The sequence below is a fragment of the Balaenoptera borealis genome (assembly GCF_965194805.1).
Source record: "Balaenoptera borealis genome assembly, chromosome: 8".
Classification (NCBI taxonomy): Eukaryota; Metazoa; Chordata; class Mammalia; order Artiodactyla; family Balaenopteridae; genus Balaenoptera; species Balaenoptera borealis.
In genome coordinates, this window is record NC_138865.1 from 56,326,250 (window position 1) to 56,352,311 (window position 26,062).

General features: G+C 34.4%; 1 protein-coding gene across 6 annotated transcripts in view; it reads right to left on the reverse strand.

Annotated features, from left to right (window-relative positions):
- The window catches only part of CNTLN (centlein), a 371,323-nt gene that overhangs the window by 264,888 nt on the left and 80,373 nt on the right, over window positions 1-26,062 (reverse strand). For all 6 annotated transcript variants that reach the window (XM_082401583.1, XM_082401582.1, XM_082401581.1 and 3 more), the window contains exons 3-5: window positions 22,404-22,488; window positions 7,020-7,154; window positions 6,232-6,411 (exon numbers count right to left, since the gene is read on the reverse strand). In XM_082401583.1, coding sequence (XP_082257709.1) covers window positions 6,232-6,411; window positions 7,020-7,154; window positions 22,404-22,488 — 400 coding nt within the window. The remainder of the gene's footprint in view (window positions 1-6,231; window positions 6,412-7,019; window positions 7,155-22,403; window positions 22,489-26,062) is intronic.

Genomic DNA, 26,062 nt, shown 5'->3' on the forward strand with positions numbered 1-26,062 from the left:
AGACATTACATGAAATTTCTAAAAATCTTATATTTGTATTTGTATGGAAATATGTTAATATAAATGTTTCAGACATTACATGAAATTTCTAAAAAAAAAAAACATTATACAACTGTATGTTTTTAAAAGAGACTATCATATCCAAAGACACAAAAAGATTGAAAATGAAAGGATGAGAAAAGATATTCCATGAAAATAATAAACAAAAGAGAGCTAGGATGGACATAAGAATATTGGACAAAATAAACTAAGTCAAAAACTGTTATAAGAGACAAAAGAGGACATAATATATTGATCAATGAGTCAATTCATCTAGGTGTAACCACTATAAACATACATGCACCAAAAAACATAGCCTTAAAATATATAAAGTATAGAATTGAAGGAAGAAATAGAGTTTTACAATAATAGTTGGAGAATTCAATAGGCCACTTTAAATAATGATAGAACATCTATATAGATGGTCACTAAGGATACAAAGAGCCTGAAAAACACTGTGAACCAAGTATACCTAACAGATGTATATGGAACACTCTACCTCAAAACAGAAGAATACACATATTTCTTAAGTACACACAGAACATTTGCCATATCAGACCATAAGTCAAGCAATACAAAAGCTCATAATAAACTTTAAAAAATTAAAATCATACAGAGTATCTTTTCCAACCACAGTGGAATGGACCTAGAACTCAGTAACAGAAGGAAAACTGAAAAATTCAAAATATATGGAAATTAAACAATACACACTTAAACAGCCAATAGCTCAAAGAAGAAATCACAAGAGAATCAGAAAATATCCAGAGACAAATGAAAACAAAAACATAACATGCTAGGACCTCTGTGGTGGCGCAATGGTTAAGAATCTGCCTGCCAATGCAGGAGACACAGGTTCAAGCCCTGGTCCAGGAAGATCCCACATGCCATGGAGCAACTAAGCCCGTGTGCCACAACTACCGAGCCTGCACTCTAGAGCCCACGAGCCACAACTACTGAGCCTGCGTGCCACAACTACTGAAGCCTGCGTGCCTACAGCCCATGTTCTGCAACAAGAGAAGCCACTGCAATGAGAAGACCGCGCACCACAATAAAGACTATCCCCCACTCGCCTCAACTAGAGAAAGCCTGCATGCAGTAATGAAGACCCAACGCAGCCAAAAATAAATAATATTTTTTTAAAAAACACATAACATGCCAAAACTTACAGGATGTGGAAAAGGCAATGCTCAGAGGGAAACGTATAGCTGTAAATGCTTACACTAAAAAAGGTGACATATCTCAAATCAATAATGTAACTTTATATTTTAAAGAAACAGAAAATAGCAGAGTGAATCCAAAGAGAGAAGAAGGAAAGAAACAACGAAGGTTATTGTAGAAACATTTTTAAGGGAATAACTAAACAATATAATCAACTAAATCAAAAGCTGACTCTTTTGAAGAGAACAACAAAATTAACTAACATTTAGCTAGACTGACAAAGAAAAAAAGAAAAAGGATATAAGTAACTAAAATCAGAAATGAAAGTAAAGACACTACTACTAACCATACAGAAATTATAAAGATGACTAGAGAATACTATAAACAGTTGTCCATCAACAAATTAGACAACGTAGATGAAAAGCACAAATTCCAATAAACATACAAAATACCTAAACTAACTCAAGAATAAATAGAAAATCTCAAACCCATAATAAGCGAAGGGGTTGAATCTGTTATCAAAACGTCCCAACACAGAAAATTCCAGGACCAGCTGGTTTCACTGGTGAATTCTACCAAACATTTTAAAAGAATTAACACCAATCTTGTTCAAATTCTTCCAAAAACATATAAGGGAAGGAACACTTCCTAATTCATTCTTTAAGGCTAGCATTATCTGATACCAAAGCCAGATAAAGATAAAGATATCCCACCAGCATAAGGTTGGTTTAACATCCAAAAATCAAGTATGGTAATATGCCATACCAATAAAATGACAGACAAAAACCACATAACCATTTCAATAGATACATAAAAAGCATTTATTTGCCAAAACCCAATACCCCTTCATGATAAAAAATAACTAACTAGGAATAGAAGGGAACTTCCTCAAACTGATAAGGTACATCAACAAAAAAACTCAGTACTAATATCATACCTAAGGGTCAAAGAGTGACTCCTTTCCTCCTGAGATCAGAAGAAGACATAGAGGTCCACTCTCTCTCTTTTCTATTTAACTTCATACTAGAGGGTCTAGTCTGGGCAACAGGCAATAAAATGAGACAAGAGACATACACATTAGAAAGGAAGAAAACTAAAAGACATACATATTAGAAAGGAAGAAAACAATCTATACTTACAGATGACATGATCTTACACATAGAAAATCCTAAGGAATAAACCTGTTTAGGTAGGTTGCAGGATACAAGATTAATATACAAAAATTAATTGTGTACCTTTACATTAGGAATGCACCATCAAAAAAGAAAATTAAGAAATAATTCCACTTAGAATAACATAAAAATAATTAAATATTTCAAAATATATGTACCCAAAGAAATACAAAGTTATAGTCTGAAAACTATAATACATTGTTGAAATAAATTAAAGAAGTTTCTAAATAAATGAAACATCCCATGTTGATGAATCAGAGTTATAATATTAAGATGGTAACACTCTCCATATTGATCTTCTGATTCTATACAATCTCTATCAAAATCATCTCAGCTTGCTTTTTTTTGCAAGAAATGGAAAAGCTGATTCTAAAATTCATATAGAAATGCAAGACACACAGAATAGCCAACCTTGAAAAAGGAAGAATAAATTTGGAGGACACACAAATCCCAACTGTAAAACTTACTATAAGTCTACAATAATCAATGTAGTGTGGCACAGGCATGAGGATAAATGTATAGATCAAAGGAACAGAATTGAGGTCCAGAAATAAATCCTTATATTTACAGTCAACTGATTTTCGATAAACATGGTAGGATAAATCCAGTGGGGGAAGAACAGTCTTTTTTAACAAACGGAGCTGGCACAACTGAATACAGGTGCAAAAGAATGAAGCTGGATTTCTATCAAACATCATATTCAAAAATTAACTCAAAATGGATCAAGATCTAAATGTAAGAAATAAAACTCTTAGAAGAAAACAAAAGTGTCCATCTTCATGATCTTGGATTAGGCAATGGTTTCTCAAGATGCATATCTGAGATGCATCTGAGAATGCCCAAAAGCATGGGCAACAAAAGAAAAAGTAGATAAATTAATTATCAAAATTTTAAACTTTTGTGTTCAAATACTACCATTAAGGATGTAAAAAACAACTCAGAAAACTGAAGAAAATAGTTTCAAATTATATCAATAAAAAGAGACTTGTATCCAGAATATATGCAAAAGAAATGATTTCACATTTCTTCAAAGACATGCAAATGGCCAATAACATATAAAACGATGACCAGAATTATTAGCCATCAGGGAAAAGCAAATCAAACCCACAATGAGATGCCATTCACATCCACAAAGATGGCTCCAATCAAAAAGATAGACAATAACAAGTGCTGAGGAGGACAAAGAGAAATCAGAACCCTCAGTAACTCCTGTTTGGAATGTAAAATAGTACAGCTGCTTTTGAAAACAGTCTGACAGTTCCTCAGAAGCTTAAAAACAGAATTACCACATGACCTAGTAATCTCTCTCTTTGGTATGTACCTATGAGAAATAAAAATGTGTGATGTATACACAAAATCTTGTACACAGATATTTGTAGCAGTATTATTCATAACACAAACGTCCTTCTACTTGAGATAAATGAATAAAATGTAGGATATTTATATAATAGAATATTATTAAACTATAAAAAGAATGAACTACTGATACATGTTACAACATGGATAAACCCTGAAAACATTATTCTAAGTGGAAGAAGTCAGTCACAAAAGATCATATACTATAATTTCATTAATGTGAAGTGTTTAGAGCAGATAAATCTATAAAGAGAGAAAGTCCATAAGTGGTTATCTCGGGCTGCAGAGCTAAGGATAAATGAGGAGTGATTGTTAAAGGTTACAGGGCTTCTTTTGGGGATGATGAAAATGTTCTAAAAGTAATTCTGATAATAGTTGCACAACTCTGCATAAACTAAAAACTATTGGCCTGTACACTTTAAATGGATTAAATGTATGGTATGTGAATTATACACCAAAAGGGAAGAAAGAGGCAGTTTTCTTACTGACAATGTGATTATATAACTTAGAAAAATCTAGAAAATGTACACATTTTTTGAACTAATAAGACATTTGGGGAAAATTATTGAAAAGAAGCTCAAGATAATTCAGTAATATTGCTGTCTTCTAGAAATAATTAATTAAAAATATAATTTAAAATATTATTCAGCAAAAAAAATTATTTAGCATAAAACAATATTTTAACATTAATATTAATAGCTAGGAACAAATCTAATAAAAATGAACAGTACCATTTTAAGAAAATTACAAAACCGTATGCCACATTCTTAAATAGCAGGATTATAATTCTTCCAAAATTAATTTATAAATTAGATGATGTTCCAACCTGCTTTCTAACAGAATTTTTCAGTAAAACGAATGAAATGATCCTTAAATATTATTAGATAGTGAAGAGGCACATATAGGGCCCATGACTTATAAAAAGAAGAATAAAGACGTAGATCACCCTACAAAATAATGAGTAAAATTCTAAAACTACAATACCTAAAACCATGAAAATAATAGGAAGTCCAGAAACAACCCCAAACACACCCATGGAAACTTAGAGATGTGAGAGAGACTGCATCACAAATCAATAAACTACTGAATAAATGGTGTGGAACACCACACCCAAAAATGAATTCTAAATAGATTAAAATTTTTAGGGTAGGGAATACTTCAGAATATAAGACTTCTAAAACAAAAACATTAGAGAAGAAAATAGTAAAAATGACTCTATAAAAATTCACAAATTTTTGAATGTTTAATTCATCTTATTCAAGACTCACTGAACAGAAGTTATGTGTAATATATATATATTTTTTAAAGTATTGCTATCTAGAATAAAGAATGCTTACAAATTAATAAGAAAAGATAAGCACTCTAATAGAAAAAAGAGTCAGAACTGTAAATCACAGAATGGACTATTTGAATGGCAAAGAAGGAAATGAAATCATCATCAAAAAATCATGTAGCTATGATTAACACAAAGAAGTACCACTTACCCTTATGACACTACCAAACTGCTTAAAGGCTGTAGGGAAGCAGAAACTGATATAAAAATAAGAAAATAAATGTGCCAGAATTCACTTCTCTCAATGGCTCAGTCATTCCCTGACTGTGCACTAACAGAATTACTGTATGTATTTCCTTAAATATCTGCAATGAATAGATTCACACACTCAGAAAGACAAATCCTTAAATAATCAGGCACACATGCATACACTCACACACACGTATAGACACACATATCCATTCTTACAATATTTTAATAGCTATATATATATATGTGTGTATACTTATGTTATATATTCTTAAGCATGTATACATAGAGGGACTATCATATTTACTAGCACTAAAATTTGTTTCAGGCCTTTTCAACAAAATTTATGTTAAAAGAGAAACCTGAAATTCGATGGGAAAAAATGAACAAAAACATTCTCAAGACCAAGAGAAAGCTACAAAAAAATATTATTTTGAAAAATAACTGATCAAAAAGGATATAAGAATATTATAAAGATTGATTGTACCTTTTATCTTCTATAAAAATAAAATTTTACGATGAATAAGGCCCTCTCAAGCCAAAGAAACACATTATAAAACACATGTGAGTATTTTTTAACTGTTTTGTGCTTTTTTTACATAGTTTTTAAAGGACCTGGAAAATACAGTATTAAAACTATATTGCAATGAATCCTAGCTATATTTATAAATTTAATCCCTAACTGAAAAAAGCCAAAATTCATAATTCTAAATATGTTTTTTCAAAACATGTTTTATTTCAAAATGCAATAGCCTTTATTTTTTAATGATTACATTTTAGATAAGTATTTGAAGTCAGTTTCCTGCTTTGCAACATCAATTTTTAAAAAGCTGTGGGTCTTAACTGAAGGAATATAAATTAATGCTAGTCCCCACTGGTGGATATGAATATATAACTTGTTATTTAAAGAAAATAACATGTAATAAACTTCCTATAAGAAGTTAGATCCAAAATAACAGCACGGATTCCATTCTAATTGCATACCTTTATTTTTGCATCAATGCTATACTTTTCTTTTCTCCAATGTGCTTCCTGTTTCCTCAGTTTCTCCAGGTCATTTAGCAGGTCAGTGCAGTGGGTACTTAATTTCTCATTTTCCTCCTTCATATTTTTTATAACCAGTCTGTTTTGCTCTTCCTTATTCTGTACACACTCCTTAGTGTCCTGTAGAACAGTACCACAGGGGCCGATAAAAAAACCAAAATGAAACAAACCAAAAAACAGGTGAGAACTAATCAGCAAATATAAACTGTGCGATTTTACCCCCACAGCAGCTTCTATATTTGATGGCCAAGGTCACCTGTATACTTTTATTGGCCTCTTTTCATGCAGGTGGATGGGTCATATTTTTTCACTGGATGACAGCTTTGATGAGTACACATTTGCAAAGAGCCCATTAATTGATCGAGCTGCCTTTGATGCTGTCCCCAGCTATTTTTGAGACCCACACAGGCATATCCTTCCAGACCTGGGTTTTATCAATTAATAATGCCAGTCCCATCAGAATCTAATTACAAGAAGCCACATATTCACACTCTTACTTTCTTAGCTCCATTTCCATCATTAACTATTTATCTGAAAGTTATAAAGCTTAGAGTCTTAGCTTTAAAGCATCTTTCTCAGAGTTTTTGCATGTGAGAAAACTGTATGGTACAGCAGGGCCTAAGGCAATTTTTCCTCCAAGCTTGTCACTTTCTGTGCCACAAAGGCTGACAAAGCTTTAAGTAGGACTTCAAAGAAAGTACTGTAAAACTATGTACAAGTCAACACACCTTAACTTCTTGACTTTTATCTTTAAATTTCTTCTGCAAGTCACTGAATTCTTTCCTTAAGAAAGCATTTTCTTCATCTACTGCAATCTTCTGTTTTACAAGGTCATTTATTTCCTGTTTTAGTCCTGATTCTCTCTATGGAAAAAAGCAAAATTACTGATGAGCTGGTATTTCTAAGAAAAAATAATTTTATGTAAAAAGTTTTAGATTTTGACTGATAATATTAGAATTAACTACCTTTCATAATAACATCCATTATCATAATACTCATTTCCTATGACATGCCCAGAGATTTTCAAGTAAAATGTGCAAATATGGTACTGACTTACTAGTTTAAGATGAAGAACCCATAAAAACTGGATACCAAATATTAAGCCACATACAGAAAGCAAACTTTTTGGATTTCTGTGTGTTATAGGAAAAAAATGAAATTTTACAAAACATTCTAATTAAAGAAAATGCTTAAGTAGCTAAGATAAGAATTATCCTCTATTTGACTATCATTTGGAAGAAAATATTTTTTAGACAAATGAATACAGTTTTGTGAAAGCATAAGCAATTTTAAAGAATGAAAAATGGAAAGTCTATCTTGATACAAAAAGTATCTTGCTCTGTAGAAAGAATATTCAGAATATTAAAACTGCCATAATTTTTAACTGAATATTCTTCTCACCTACCAAAGTAAATGATAGCTAATTGGAGGATGTATCCATGACTCAATTCTTAGTTTCCCTCTTCTCAAATCTTTACAGCTTTTCCCTCAGAAAATTTACCCACTCTCTTGGCTTCTGATCTCATCTCTCTGAAAGACTACCCAATCCATAATCCAGCCCTGACTCTTTCCCAATCACCAATCCCACATTTCCAGTTTTCTCTAAAATACCTCCATCTGAATTATCTGCTGCCACCTCGAGCCAACATGCTAAAACTGACATCCATGTCCTGATATTAACTCTTTACTAAACTTACTCAACTTTTGTCAACCCACTCATTTTTTCAACCAATATCTGAAACTAGTATCTCTTAAATTTTTTTGCAGTGTTTAATTTAGAATTTCTATTTTATTTAAACATTATTAAATTCATACTTGATATATGCTTTGTTATATTTTACCTTTATTATATATAGTAAGAACTACATTATTTTTTTTAATTCTTATTGGAGTATAGTTGATTTATAATGTTGTGTAAGTTTCTGCTGCACAGTAAAGTGAATCAGTTATACACATACATATATCCACTCTTTCGTACTCTTTTTCCATATACACCATAATAGAGTATTAAGCACTGTGCTACAGAGTAGATCCTTATTAGTTATCTATTTTATATATAGTAATGTATATATGAAACTTTTATTTCATCTCTGTGTACACTGGGTCATGAAGTAAAATGTATTTTTTTCAGTGTGGGGATCATATTAATAAAACATTGCTCTTGATTATTTATATTAAGAGGTGGCATTACTAGTTCTTGGCTATATGCACTTCAAGAGTTCTCATAGCTCCACATGTGCACCAACATGATGCTCAAGCTTGGTAAGTTTTTACAAATGAGGTATAAATGGTACCTCATATTAGTTTTAATTTTTATTTCCTATTTTAATTATTAGGGCATATCAAAATGTGTTTGAAATCAATCAAACAGCATAAAAACAGATGCATAAACATGGCCCATCCACAATTCATAGCCTATTTTTCTTTTCTCATCTAAGTCTCAGCCTCCTTCAAGATTCAATTTCTACCTCCTCAATGAAGCCTTCCCCAGCTATCACAGTAATTCCTGCTATTTCTAAATTTCTGTATTGCCTACATTATTCAGCTGACACATAACAAATTACCTAGTCTTACTGATTATCTATGTACTCATACTATCTCCCAAACTAGATTATAGTAAATGTTTATGAATGAGACTGACACTGAACGATAAATTCAATCATATGAACACTAAGACTGAAATACCTACAGGCCTATCCTTTCAAAGGAGAAATGACAAAAATTGAGCATCCTCATCTATTCTGGAGACTGTCAGGAAGGTGAGACACTAGATCAAATGATTTAAGGTTCAGAAGGGTTTGCCCAATAATGTGAACTAAACTTGACAATATAAATGACACCAATAGCAAGCCCTTTCATGAAAATTATTTAATATATTAAAATGTTGGCATTTGAGTGAATTTAGTAATCCACAGGACAAATATAGACTTAATTTTTAAATAAAAACACAAAATACAGTGGGAACTTAGTTAACCAAAACTATCAAATTTTGATAATTAGTTTAATAACTGGTATTATATATTATAATCATTAAAGTAATAAGTTAGACAAAGATGTACTCCCAATGGAAGAGGACTGATAAACTCTCAAAGATCTGTTAAATTTTGTATAACTGAAAATATTTTCCTGATAAAATATACCCTCAATGATCTAGTTTCTATAATGAAAGCACAGGTATATATAGTTACAATTCATTTATTTTGTTTTTTTTTTATTGAGGTATAGTTGATTTATAATAAATTATATAAGTTTCAGGTGTATAACATGATTCACAATTTTTAAAGGTTATACTCCATTTATAGTTATTATTCAAAATGGCTATATTCCCTGTGCTGTACAATATATCCTTTTAGCTTATTTACGTTATACATAGTAGTTTGTACCTCTTAATCCCCTACACCTATCTTGTCCCTTCCCCCTTTCCTCTCCCCGCTGGTAACCACTAGTTTGTTCTCTCTATGTGAGTCTGTTTCTTTTTTGTTATATTCACTAGTTTGTTTTATTGTTCAGATTCCACATATAAGTGATATCATATATTATTTGTCTTTCTCTGACTTACTTCACTAAGCATAATACCCTCTAAGTCCTAAATTTAGCTTCATGAAACCTTTTCAAACAAACTTTTCTGGATACAGTAGAGTACATTCTTAATGGTCTGCCTTGAGTTAATATTAAAATAGCAAATAGAACTCAGAGGAACCATAAAGCATAAAGAGTGACAAGAGAAAGTATGTCTCAAACAAATAATTTATTATGGATAAGCCATGAAATGAATAATTCAAATCATGGTCAAAAGAAGTCTATAGAGTAAGAAGAGAATGATAGTGAATATGAAGCATTTTTGAAAAAAAGTGGGGTGTGGCAGCAGTGGCATAGAAGACCTAAAACTGTAGGAGGCAATACTTGAGCATAGTTAATATATTATTTATATGACCTACTTTCAAATGCACATAAAAATTTTAATTAAAAAAACAAGTAATGAAACCACAACAACTAAAACAATGGCAAATGGAGAAAGGGGAAGGGGTGAGAGAATTAAATGTACCTGGGAACCAAAACTTATCTATGAGCTTCCTAGAAGGTAAGGAAAAAGAGAAATATAATGTTTAAAAAAATCATCTAATTGAATACAATACACTTGGTTATTAGCAGAGTCGTGTTATCTAATACAATACTTGAAGGAGAAATTTATTACAAGATTTACTTTATACCTAACAGCAACAAAGGTAAAGCGTAGTCTTACCAAAAGAAGATATATGGCAATTTTTATACTATTATCAATAAAATATGTTATATTATTAGATTGTTCTATGAAAGTTTTTCTGCAACTAGCTAAAAAAATTGTGTGTGTGTGACTTTCTAGTAGTTTGACTAGAAACATAGTTAAGATTTAAATAAACTAAAGGAATCATCATTCTTAACTGTTACTCTATTCCACAGACTACAAGTTTGGAAAAGTAATGGCTATTGAACATTACTCAATGGAACAACAAAAACATAATGGAGGGACTTCTGGCTTCCAATCCAGGATGTAGGAACTTGGAAGTTGTCTCTCCTTTTCACACAACATGAAAAAAGCTGAGCAAACTGAAAATCAACACCTCTTCCTAGAATCATCAGAGAACTGAGGTCATAGGGCAAATTGCTGTTCCCAAAACTAAAGAGACAGGCAGATACAGAGAATGACAATTTAGCAGAGCAAAAACCCAAAAGAAAGGAAACTCCATGGAAACCAGTAACAAGGTAGGAAAATCAAATTTGCAATTAACAAATTACTGGAGGATCAGTGTGGACATGTTTGAGAGTTAAAATGTCTGGGAGGGCCCAGTCTAGAGGAGTTCCCATAATTTCGTGAATTCTACACACAGGAGCACGATCAGATTGTCACCGTGAAGATCAGAGAAAAGTCCCTTCCTGCTTTCTGTGGGGGGAAAGGGAACACAGACATTTAAAAATATGCCCTAGCGTGGAGGCGTCAAGATGGCAGAATAGGAAGACGTGGAATTCGTTGCTCCTCGCAAGTACATCAAGAATACATCTACAAATAGAACAATTCTCATAGAGCACCTGCTGAACGTTAGTAGAAGACTTCAGAACCTAAAAGGACAAGAAAAATCCCCTCACAACTGGGTAAGATGAAAGAAAGAAAAAAAAAAAGAAAAGAGGAATCAAAAATGGGACCAGCAACCCTGGCGGGAAGCTGAAGGTGAGGAGAGGTCCCCTCAACTCAGAAATTCTAACTCCCTCATGGTGGGGAAATCAGCTGGGACAGAAAAGGACCTTCGGGGGAATCAAAGGAGAAGCAGCCATTGGTCAGTGGAAGGCAGGGCAAAGTAAGAACTGCACACATGGTCTACACCACAGCTCTGTGCATTCCAGCCTGAGTCATGAGTCACCTATTGCAAACAAGGCCTGGGTGCTGGAAAATCGGGTTTGGAGTGAGGACCCAGGGAAGGGACAGCTGTTGGCTACGAAAAGACAGCCTGAAGGGACAGGAAGCTTTACACTAAATGCTAAAGGAACTTCTCTAGGCAGGAAACACAAGAGAAGAAAAAGACCTACAAAAACAAACCCAAAACAATTAAGAAAATGGTAATAGGAACATACATATAAATAATTACCTTGAATGTACATACATATCGATAATTACCTTGAATGTAAATGGATTAAATGCTCCAACCAAAAGACACAGACTGGCTGAATGGATACAATAACAAGACCCGTGTATATGCTGTCTACGAGAGACCCACTTCAGACCTAGGGACACATACAGACTGAAAGTGAGGGGATGGAAAAAGATATTCCATGCAAATGGGAAACAAAAGAAAGCTGGAGTAGCAATACTCATATCAGACAAGATAGACTTTATTATTTTTATTTTATTTTATTTTTTGGCTGCGCCGGGTGTTACTTGCAGCAGGCAGTATCTTCGTTGCAGCATGCAGTATATTTAGTTGCAACACGCACACTCTTCATTGCAGCACACGGGCTTCTCTCTAGCTGTGGCACACGGGCTTCTCTCTAGCTGTGGCACGCGGACTTCTCTCTAGCTGTGGTACATGGGCTCCAGGGCATGTGGGCTCTGTAGCTGTGGCATGCAGACTCCAGAGCGCATGGGCTCTGTAGTTTGTGGCACGCAGGCTCTCCAGTTGAGGCGTCCAAGCTCAATAGTTGAAGCGCGTGGGCTTAGTTGCCCCACGGCATGTGGGATCTTAGTTCCCCAACCAGGGATTAAACCCGCATCCCCTGCATTGGAAGGTGGATTCTTTACCACTGGACCACCAGGGAAGCCCGAAGATAGACTTTAAAATAAAGACTATTACAACAGAAAAGGAAGGACACTACATAGTGATCAAGGGATCAATCCAAGAAGAAGATATAAGAATTGTAAATATTTATGCACCCAACTTAGGAGTACCTCGATACACAAGGCAAATGCTAACAGCCATAAAAGGGGAATTTGACAGTAACACAATAGTGGGGGACGTTAACACTCCACTTACACCAATGGATAGATCAGCGAGACAGAAAATTAATAAGGAAACACAAGCCTTAAATGACACATTAGACCAGACAGACTTAACTGACACTTATAGTACATCTCATCCAAAAGCAGCAGAATACACTTTCTTCTCAAGTGCACACAAAACATTCTCCAGGAGAGCTCACATCCTGGGTCAAAAATCAAGTCTCAGTAAATTTAAGAAAATTGAAATCGTATCAAGCATCTTTTCCAACCACAACGCTATGAGATAAGAAATCAATTACAGGGAAAAAAACGTAAAAACCATAAACACATGGAGGCTAAACAATATGCAACTAAATAACCAAAAAATCACTGAAGAAATCAAAGAGGAAATCAGAAAATAACAAGAAACAAATGACAACAAAAACACATCATCCCAACACTTATGGGATGCAGCAAAAGCAGTTCTAGGATGGAAGTTTATAGCAATACAATCTTACCTCAAGAAACAAGAAAAATCTCAAATAAACAACCTAACCTTACATCTAGAGCAACTAGAGAAAGAAGAACAAACAAAACCCAAAGTTAGTAGAAGGAAAGAAATCATAAAGACCACAGCAGAAATAAATGAAATAGAAAGGAAGAAAACAATAGCAAAGATCAATAAAACTAAAAGCTGGTTCTCTGAGAAAATAAACAAAATTGATACACGTTTAGCCAGATTCAACAAGAAAAAAAGGGAGTGGACTCAAATCAATAAAATTAGAAATGAAAAAGGAGAAGTTACAGCTGACACCACAGAAATACAAAGGATCATAAGAGACTACTACAAGCAACTATATGCCAATAGAATGGACAACATGGAAAAAATGGACAAATTCTTAGAAAAGTACAATCTCCCAAGACTGAGCCAGGAAGAAATAGAAAACATAAACAGACAAATCACAAGTAATGAAATTGAAACTGTGATTAAAAATCTTCCAACCAACAGAACTCCAGAACCAGAAGGCTTCACAGGCGAATTCTATCACACATTTAGGGAAGAGCTAACACCTATTCTTCCCAAACTCTTCCGAAAATTGCAGAGGGTAAAACACTCCCAAACTCATTCTACAAGGCCACCATCACCCTGATAGCAAAACCAGACAAAGATATCACAAAAAAGATAACTATAGGCCAATATCGCTGATGAACACAGACACAAAAATCCTCAACAAAATACTAGCAAAATGAATCCAACAACACATAAAAAGGATCATACACCATGATCAAGTGGGGTTTATCCCAAGGATGCAAGGATTCTTCAATATACGCAAATCAATGTGATTCACCATATTAACAAAATGAAGAACAAAAACCATATGACCATCTCAATAGATGCAGAAAAGGCTTTTGACAAAATTCAACACCCATTTATGATAAAAAACTCTCCAGAAAGTGGGCATAGAGGGAACCTACCTCAACATAATAAAGGTCATATACGACAAACCCACACCCAACATTATTCTCAATGGTGAAAAACTGAAAACATTTCCTCTAAGATCAGGAACAAGACAGGGGTGTCCACTCTCACCACTATTTATTCAACATAGTTTTGGAAGTCTCAGCCACGGCAATCAGAGAAGAAAAAGAAATGAAAGAAATTCAAATTGGGAAAGAAGAAGTAAAACTGTCACCATTTACAGATGATATGATACTATACACAGAAAATCCTAAAGATGCCACCAGAAAACTACTAGAGCTAATCAGTGAATTTAGTAAAGTCACAGGATACAAAATTAATACACAGAAATCTTTTGCACTCCTATACACTAACAACAAAAGATCAGAAAGAGAAATTAAGGAAACAATCCCGTTTACCATTGCAACAAAAAGAATAAAATACCTAGGAATAAACCTACCTAAGGAGGCAAAAGACCTGTACTCAGAAAACTATAAGATACTGATGAAAGAAATCAAAGATGACACAAACAGATGGAGAAATATATCATATTCTTGGATTGGAAGAATCAATATTGTGGAAATGACTATACTACCCAAAGCAATCTACAGATTCAATGCAATCCCTATCAAACTACCAATGGCATTTTTCACAGAAAAAGAACAAAAAAATTTACAATTTTTATGGAAACACAAAGACCCGAAAGAGCCAAATCAATCTTGAGAAAGAAAAACAGAGCTGGAGGAATCAGGTTCCCTGACTTCAGACTATACTACAAAGCTACAGTAATCAAGACAACATGGTACTGGCACAAAAACAGAAATATAGATCAATGGAACAGGATAGAAAGCCCAGAGATAAACCCACACACCTATGGTCAACTAATCTATGACAAAGGAGGCAAGGATATACAATGGAGAAGAGAAAGTCTCTTCAATAAGTGGTGCTGAGAAAACTGGACAGCTACATGTAAAAGAATGAAATTAGAACACTTCCTAACATTCTACAAACAAACAAAAAAAAACTCAAAATGGATTAAAGACCTAAATATAAGACTGGACACTATAAAATTCTCAGAGGAAAACAAAGGCAGAACACTCGGTGACATAAATCACAGCAAGATCTTTTTTGACCCACCTCCTACAGTAATGGAAATAAAAACAAAAATAAACAAATGGGACTTAATGAAACTTAAAAGTTTTTGCACAGCAAAGGAAACCATAAACAAGACGAAAAGACAACCCTCAAAATGGGAGAAAATATTTGCAAAGGAAGCAACTGACAGAGGATTAATCTCCAAACTATACATGCAGCTCATGGAGCTCAATATCAAAAAAAGAAAAAACCCAATCAAAATAATGGGTGGAAGACCTAAATAGACATTTCTCCAAAGAAGACATACAGATGGCCAACAGACACATGAAAAGATGCTCAACATCACTAATTATTAGGGAAATGCATATCAAAACTACGAGGTAGCACCTCACACCAGTCAGAATGGCCATCATCAAAAAATCTACAAACAGTAAATGCTGGAGAGGGTGTGGAGAAAAGGGAACGTTCATGCACTCTTAGTAGGAATGTAAACTGATACAGCCACTATGGAGAACAGTATGGAGGTTCCTTAAAAAAGTAAAACTAGAGCTACCATATGACCCAGCAATCCCACTACTGGGCATATACCCTGAGAAAACCATAATTCAAAAAGACACATGCACCCCAATGTTCATTACAGCACTATTTACAAAAGCCTGGACATGGAAGCAACCTAAATGACTATCAACAGAGGAGTGGATAAAGAAGATGTGGTACATATATATACAATGGAATATTACTCAGCCTTAAAAAGGAACAAAACTGGGTCATTTGCAGAGAGATGGTTGGACCTAGAGAGCGTCATATAGAGTAAAGTAAGTCATTAAGAGAAAAACAAATATCATACATTAAGACATACATGTAGAATCTAGAAAAATGTCACAGATTATCTTATCTGCAAAGTAGAAAGAGAAACAGAGACGTTTCTCTGTATGGATACCAAGGGGGAAGGTGTGGGGGTGGGAGGAATTGGGAGATTTGGATTGACATATATACACAATTGATATAATGTGTAGAATAAATAACTAATGAGAACATACTGTATAGCACAGGGAACTCTACTTAATGCACTGTGGTAACCTAAATGGGAAAGAAATCCAAAAAAGCGGGGATATATGTATAAGTACAGCTGATTTATTTTGCTGTACAGTAGAAATTAACACAACATTGTAAAGCAACTATACTCCAGTAAAAACTAATTTAAAAATAAAATAAAATAAAATATGCCCTAAGTATATATTTCTTAACAAGGCCTCTCCTCAAGGGAAATTATTTTACCTGAGCCTGCTGGGATTTTACCAGAGACTAACCAACCCCCAGGATGTAAAAACCCAACTCCAAAACCCTCTAGCTTTCCAATCTCTCCTAAGGGGGAAAAAACTGAGAAGCACTTGTGAAGGTCAGAGCCTAGGGGCACAATCTCACTAAAAGACTGAGACCTAAACATAAGACTATGGAATACTTCCCCTCCCCAGACACCTCACAATAGGTTTCATCAATAGGGCTTCTGTATAATAAAAAGGTAATACAACTGAAAGAACTTTGTGTTTCAGATGATATTTAAGAAGTCTCTCAAGAAACCCAAATAAAAAGAACACCAAAGCAAACGTTAGCCTTTGCTAAACAAACAGTAAACACAGCCTAACCCCTAGCAGATAAACATAAATCCTCACACTAACGGCCTATTTCTCTCAGTACATTTTACCCATTTGATTAATTTTATGTGTCAACTTGGTTAAACCACTGTACCCATGATAACCAGTTTTTAATCAAACACCAGTCTAGATGTTGCTGTGAAAGTGTTTTGTAGATGTGATTAACATTTAAATCAGTAGACTTTGAGTAAAGCAGATAACGCCTCCATAATGTGAATGGGTCTCATACAACCAATTTAAGAACTTAAAAAAAAGAACTAAGCCTCTGAGGGGGAAGGAATTCTGCCTCCAGAATGCTTTTGGATTCAGTTGCAATATCAACTCTTCCCTGGGTCTCCAGTTTGTTATGCAGAATTTAGATTTGCCAGACCACAACTATCAAAACATGAAACAATGCCTTAAAATCAACTTCTCAATCTCTCTCTGTCTCTGTCTCTCTCTCATATCTTTATCTATCTATCTATCTCTACACACACACACACACACACACACACACACACACACACACACACACAATTAGTTCTGTTTCTCTGGAGAATCCTATTACAGACTTTGTTCCTGTTTAGGACTTCAGTCTTAAAATTGCAAGGACTTGGATTCTGCCAATGACCTGAATAAGCTTAGAAGGAGATTCTTCCCAAATTAAGCCTCCAGATGAAAACATAACCCAATCAAAACCTCAATTACAATTGAGATAATGAGCAGAGGACCCACCTAAACTATGCCCAGACTCCTGACCCACAGCAATTTAATAAATGTGTACATTCTTTTAAGGCTTTAATTTGTTATACAGCAGGAGAAAAACTAATGTACCTCAAGATATTTTCCTATAGAATTTATAATAGAAAATAATAGAGAAAATGGTTATGAAACATAAACACTGGAAATCTTGACAGTATAAAAAAATACAACCAACAATGCTAAGAACAGGAAATTAAGTCCTCCAATTACTCTCTTTAAGTTCACTTTAAAATGCAGGAGAAAGGATGAATAAGTAAAAATATGCTAATTTTCTCATTTTTTTTTACAGTATGCAGTTGAGAGATACTATCTATACTTTTTAGAATATGTTAGCATCAAGATGTATAGTGTTCAAAGACAAATATCACATGATATCACTTATATGTAGAATCCAAAAGAATGACACAAATGAACTTATTTACAACACAGAAACAGACTCACAGACATAGAAAGCAAACATTGTTACCAAAGGGAAAAGGGAGGGATGGATAAATTAGGAGTTTGGGATTAACAGCTACACACCACTATATATAAAGAAGATAAACAACAAAGACCTGCTGTATAGAACAGGGAACTATATTCAATATCTTGTAATAACCTACAGTGGAAAATAATCTGAAAAAGAATATATATACATATATGTATACACACATATATATAACTGAATCACTTTGCTATATACCTGAAGCTAACATAAGATTGTAAATCAACTATACTTCAACTTTAAAAAGTATAGTGTTGGGCTTCCCTGGTTGCGCAGTAGTTGAGAATCTGCCTGCCAATGCAGGGGACATGGGTTCGAGCCCTGGTCTGGGAAGATCCCACATGCCGCGGAGCAACTGGGCCCGTAAGCCACAATTGCTGAGCCTGCGCGTCTGGAGCCTGTGCTCCGCAACAAGAGAGGCCACGATGGTGAGAGGCCCGCGCCCCGCGATGAAGAGTGGCCCCCGCTTGCCGCAATTAGAGAAAGCCCTTGCATAGAAACGAAGATCCAACACAGCCATAAATAAATAAATAAATAAATAAATAAATAATATTTTTTAAAAGTATAGTGTTAAATATTATATATAAAATAATAAATTTAATCACTAGACGAACTGATACAGACCCTAAACCTTACAAATTATCAACATAAGAGTGCATGCACATATACACACACATACACACACACACAAATGAAGAGAAGACAGATATGTGGCAAATTTTAAAAAGACAAAGAAAATACTAAAGCAGAAAGCATAAGGTCAATCAGAGAACAAAGATCAAATAAGTATATCAGATCTTACGCAGATGGAATAAACTTACCTCTAAAAAGGTAAAGACGTATATATTGAGTCAAGACACAAAGTTCAACCAAGTAGTATATACAAGAGATTCATCTAAATATGCAATGTTAAAGGATGAACAAATATATAACAAATTTAACTGAAAGAATGCTGGAGGAAAGATAATAGTTTAAGAAGAAAATTAAGATATAATCTGAATGACTAAAAAGATGAAAAAATTAGAATAAATGTATTAAATCTTGTTATCTTCTTGATCTCATGGTCTCCACCTTCAACTAGAATTCTGTTAACTCAATTAAGTCTTTTGTATTGTGTATTTTAATTCCTTCTCCACTACTTTTCATTTTTTAAATGCAAAAATTTCTTTCTCTGCACTGTTAAACTTCCTCATTTGTTTCCATTACTTTCTAAGAATTCAGTGATCTCTTAGAATGTCATATACCATTCCACTTGTGTTGCTTTCTAAAATCACTAAAAACTTCGTGATTGCTGAATTTAATATTTTTTCACAAACCCCATGAATTTTGTAACATTTTACATTAACCACCTTTTGCTTCTTGAAACTCTCCTCTCTCAATTCATGACATATGATATTATACTTCTCTCTTTCTACTTCTCTGAACAGTCTTCATCTCTTTAACTGAAACTTGTTCTTCCTCTCACCCATTAATAATATCAGTAAATATCTAGTTCTTAGAATTCTGTTTAAAGTCTTCCCTCTAACTATAACATTAAATATCTATATATCAAGGAGAAAACTCCTTCCCAAGGATTGGATCCATGCTTTCAATGGTTTGCTTAAAAATCTCTAAATGGAATTCCCACCAATAACTAAAACATAAATTGTCTAAAAGAAGCTCAGAAGTCATCCTCACAGTAAGTTGTACCTCTTTATATTAACCCTCTTTCTGACAACAACGCCACTGCTCTCCTGGATTCTCCAGGCTGAAAACCTAAGAGTCACTTTCGAATTACTGTCAGTTCCTTATGGTTCTAATTTATATATCTTTAATTCTTGCAAAACTAGTAGTTCAGGTTCATGTCATTACTCTTATACTATGAAATAATCTCCTTACAGATCATTCTACTTTCTGCTTTTCTTTTTCTAATTGTATACTGGATTATCAGTTTTATTTTCAGAGATTACAGATTAATTAATTTAAGTGAATGAAAAGCTTAGATAGATTCCTTTGGCCTGTAAGTCCAACTACTTCATTCAAGCAATCAAGGCCTTTCCTTAATACAGGTCCGATATAACATTCGTCTTATCTCAGCCTACACGGCTACATATTATCTATGAAACAAACTATAAATTTCAGTATCACCCAAACATACTCTACACTCCCACCTTCAAGAATTTTGCCTGATGTTCACCATGGGCAAATCCTCCTATAATCTCTACCGATTAAAACCATTTGAATACCTTAAGACCTCTCCACAGAATTTAATCTCTCCTTCCTTCGAATCTTTATAGCATTCTGCTTGTGATTCTCTCATGGCACTTAAAATACATTGGTTTTATTCAATTTAAGTCCCACATTTTAAAATATTCAAAGAGCATCTATTATAAATCAGGCAATATGGTAAATATTAGATGTTGGGTATACAAGGGTCCCCACCCTCACAGAACCTTAATCTAATGTAGCAAAATATGGTTACTTGCACCTCACTTTTATCCCCACCCTACTGCTCATAGAGACTTAGAAATCATTAAAGGCAAGAAATTTCACTCTGAATTTTCCACAGTACCATCACAAGATAATGTCTACATTTAATACAGCAATTTGTTGAATTAAACTGAAAATATACCCTGTAGAAAGTGACAACCATTATTGCACAAAAGTACACATGGTTTAGGCTAAGAAATTAAAGGCCCTAGAAAACAAATTAGGTGCCTAAAAAACAAATAACATCTCTCATGGGCATTTAATATTTTATGAGCTAAACGATTCTACTCAAAAAGTAAATAATGAAATAATATCTACCCAAGGAAAAGGAAGCAGAAAAAGAATTTAGCAAAGACAAAGGAAAAATATATTGTCATTTAAGAAAGTCAACATTTTTTTAAATGTTACACTATTATTATCTAGACCTGGTAAACTGAGCATTCCCTAAAGTACTGCAAACTTAATGCCAAAGGATATCAAAAAGAGTGCCAAAATCCATTCTCCCCCACAGAACAGACTTGTGACTGAGGAAGAGATTGCTCAGCCTGGATCTACATTTTCCCAAATCCCCTGAATCTTGCAGTGGCCATGACTGGTTTTTCTCAATGAAATGCTGGTACAAATTATGTTTGCCACTTCCAAGTCTTAACATTGTATCTATTAGGCAGCTTAGACTAGCCTAATTAATATACAAGGCATATGGCAATACTTATCTATCTTAAAATTCATTTGGATATTGTTTGATATTCGAGTGGCAAATACAACTGCTTTTTCCCAAAATAAACCAAAAAGTTATTTTTAAACTTTTATCATTATAGCACCAATTATGACATTTTCATAAGGAAAATACAATGCTAGAAAAGGTATAAATTTCAAATTTATATGTCATATAGGAATCTATATTCAATTTTAGAACAAGTTTATATGGATGTAGAGAATGAAAAAATTATTTAATCTTTTATCTACATTAACTTCCATTTTTAGTCCTTTAATAAAACAACTTAATAACAATAACCAACTTTAGATGAAAGTTCTCATGATTGTTTAATTGGCTAGGAAGGAAAATAGAGTAAGAAGTCGGAAGAGCATAGGTGCCAGAAAGAACCTTCATTTAATCTAGAAAATACAGATAATTTAGCCTATAAAGAGCTACTGGGTATAAAATGAATTTAAATATTATATCACGATATAGGCCATTCTTAAATTTCTTTCACCTTTATTTTTAAGATGTTAATACCTTGAAGATTATTCCTGGAAGCAATGACCACATGGATTTTTGTAGTGATAATATACTGAGTATAATAAAATTTAAAATATATAGTTATATGTAATTGTATAATTACAATTATAGAATTGCATAATTTGCAAATGCAAGTTTTCAAAAGATCAAATAGAATCATCCCAGTTGTTAAATCTTTTCTACAAATTAAACCGTTTTAAAATTTCTAAGTTTCAGAAGGGAATGATAATTGTTACAAAAAAAAAAGCAGATTTCAACAAAAAGTGATTGATTGATAGTTACTACTATAAAATTACAATATCATCTTAAGAGTTTTATTGTATAAATAACATAGTCTATTAATTCAGAAAACAAAGAATAACTGACTAAAGTACTATAGTAATTTGACTATAGTAATAGTTTGACACAATGACCCTGATATTCTTTATGAACATTATCGCAAAAAAATTTTTAAATATTTGTAAAGACCTACTACCTGGAACAAATATTATAAATTTAGTATTTTCTGTTGTAACACCAACCTGTTCCAATTCTTGTATTTTAGCATCCTTGACTTGCAGAATTTCTAAAACTTTTCTGTCTTTTGCTTCAGATTTCTGTTTTTCTCTAGAAACAAAAAATATATATATTGAAAGTTTATTAGTCATAACTGGTAGAAAAATTATTTAAATTTTCACATCCTGATAATGAGTTTCACATTAAAATATAGAAAATTAAATTATCAGAAGTTGACAGCCCTTTCAGAATTAATCAGAAACCATATGGCAAGCGACAACAACTTACAACTGCTGACAACTAAGACAAGTTCATACTAAAAAAAAAGTTTAGTTTCTATATTTAGATGCATTACAAAACATATTAAAACACATTTAATCTTGATTACAACAGCCACTATATCATAAATTTAAAATAATTACTGAATATGTTAATATGCTCTTGTTAATGTAAATGCTTTATATATGCAATTATGTTAAGAATAAAATAGTTATCGGGGACTTCCCTCATGGCGCAGTGGTTGAGAGTCCGCCTGCCAATGCAGGGGACACGGGTTTGAGCCCTGGCCCAGGAGGCTCCCACGTGCCGCGGAGCAACTGGGCCCGTGCGTCACGGCTGCTGAGCCTGCGCTCTGGAGCCCTCGAGCCACAGCTGCTGAGCCCACGTGCCACAGCTACCGAAGCCCGCATGCCTAGAGCCCATGCTCCGCGACGAGAGGCCACCGCATTGAGAAGTCAGCGCACCCCAACCAAGAGTGGCCCCCACTCGTCACAACTAGAGGAAGCCTGCACGCAGCAAGGAAGACCTAATGCAGCAATAAATAAATAAATAAATAAAATTATAAAATAATAATAAATAAGTAAATAAAATAGTTATCATTTTTTAAGTAAAAGCCTCAAAAGAGAGAAAACTTACTAATAACCAACATTAAATAAATGGGGGGGACTTCCCTGGCAGTCCAGTGGTTAAGACTCTGCACTTCCAATGCAGTGCGCACAGGTTCAATCCCTGGTCGGGTAACTAACATCCCACCTGCCGTGGGGTGTGGCCAATAAATAAATAAATAAATAAATCGGGGAGAACTGTATTGGGTGCTCAGTTATATTTTTTTTAAACTTTAAAAATAGGTAAAATAAATAGAAATCTGTACCTAAATCACTCATGAATCACAAAGTATACAGGTAAGAAGAAAGAAAGAACCCTTACTTAAGAAAGAGATGAAGCAAAGGAGTTTAGAAGGCACAGGGGATATTAGAATTAAGAGACACCAATCATAAAAGCATTCCACTGCTGGTGACCAAGGTGGCAGAGTAGGAAGACCCTGAACTCACCTCCCTCCCTGGACAACATGAAAATTACAACTACTTATGAAGCAACTATTTATGAGAGTAAACTGAAGACTAGCAGAAAAGATACTCCACAAATAAAGACATGAAGAAACCACAATAAGATGGTTAGGGAGGATAGAGACACAATATAGTCAGGATCCACACTCCAGGATTGGTGGCCCCCAATTGGGAGGATAATCACAATTTTAGAGGTCTTCTCCAAAGAGCAAGGGATCTGAGTGCCATGTCAAGCTCTCCAGCCCGGATATCCTACACCAAGAAGATAAGACCACAGAACATCTGGCTTTGAAAACCAGTGGGGTTCATGTTCAGGAGAGCTGGAAGCTATAGGAAACAGAGATTCCGCCTTTAAAAAGCATGCACAAAATCTCACATAGTCCAAGTTCCAGTGCAGAGGCAGCGGTATGAAAAGAGTCTGGATCAGATCCACTTGCTGGTCTTGGAGAGCCTCCTGGAGAAGCAAGAGGCAACTGGGACCCCCTGGGGGACAGAGATGCTGGTGGCAGCCATTTCTGGGGACTTGTTCTACTGCAATAACACCAGCACTGGCAAGTACCATTTTGGAATCCTCCCCCTACCCTACTAGCACCAGGGGACTTGGCACCCACCTGTGGGCTAGCACCAGCTGTAAATCACCCCAGGCTGCACAGACAGCTATGCAAGGACCCAGCCCCAGGCTCCCCTGGGCATACAGCCAATAACACAGAAAACCTACCTTTTTCTCCAGCAGGCCTACAGCCACTGCATGAGGCACAGCCTCACAGCCAGTTGGGCCAGGGGCCAGCTCTGCCTAACAACATATCCACAGTAGTTGGCCCCACCACAACAGAAGGATACATGCTGCCAACATAAGGAGAACCCCTAGAGCACATAGCTCTGGTGATGAGAGGGGAGTGTGCTACTGGACCCCATGGAGTGTCTCCTACATAAGGCTACTTCTCCAAATTGGGAAATGTAACTGACTGACCTAACATACAGAAATAAACATAGAGAATAGGGCAAAATGAGGAGACAGAGAAATATGTTCCAAACAAATAAATAACACAAAACCTCAGTAAAAGAAAGAACTAAACAAAGTAGAGATAAACAATCTACCTGAAAAAGAATTCAGTAATGATCAAAAAGAGGTTCAATGAACTGGGGAGAAAACTGGATGAACACAGTGGAAATTCCAAAAGGAGTTTAAAAATATAAAGAAAAACCAAACAAGAGCTGAAAAATACAATAACTGAAATAAAAGATACAGTAGAAGGAATCAACAGTAGATTAGATGATACAGAGTAAAGGATCAGCACCTGGAAGACAGAGCAGTAGAATTCTCCCAAGCAGAAAAGAAAAAAAGAATTTTTAAAAAGGAAAATAGTTTAAGAGACCTTTAGAACAACATCAAGCATACTGACGTTTGCATATAGGGGTAGCAGAGGAGAAGAGAGAGATAAAGTAGCAGGGAACTTATTTGAAGAAATAATACCAGAAAAATTCCTTAACCTGGGGAATGAAACAGACATCCAAGGCCAGGAATCAGAGACTCCCCAAAAAGATGAACCCAAAGAGGTTCACACCAAGACACATCATAATTAAAATGGCAAAAATTAAAATAAAAGACTCTTACAAGCAGCAAGAGAAAAGCAACCTGTTAAGTACACAGGAACTAACATAAGGCTATCAGCTGACTTTTCAGCAGAAACTCTGCAGGCCAGAAGGGAGTTACACGACATATTCGAAGTGATGAAAGGAAAAAGTCTACAACCAAGAATACTCTACCTGGCAAGGCTATCATTCTGATTTGAAGGAAAGATAGAGTTTTACAGACAAGCAAAAGCTGAAAGAGTTCAGCACCACTAAAATGGCTTTTCAAGAAAAGTTAAAGGAACTTCCATAAGCAGAAAAAAAGGCCACAACTAGAAATATGAAAATTATGAAAGAAAAATCTCACTGGTAAAGATAAACATACAGTAAAGGTAGTACATCAGTCACTGATAAAGCTAGTAGGAAGGTTAAAAGACATAAATAGTAAAATCATCCATATCCATACTAAGTAATTATTACAATATGTAAAGGATACAAAATACAAAAAGAAGTAAAACATGACATCAAAAACATTAAATGTGGGGATGGGTGGAGTAAAAATGTAGGGTTGTTAGACTGTATTGAACTTAAAGAGATCATCAACTTAAATTAATCACATATATATGGGTTGTTATATATGAACCTCATGGTAAACACAAGTCAAAAACCTATATCAAATACACAAACAAAAAAGAGAAAGGAACCCAAACATAACATTAAAGATAGTCATCAAATCATAAGGGAAGAGAGCAAACAAAAGAACAAGA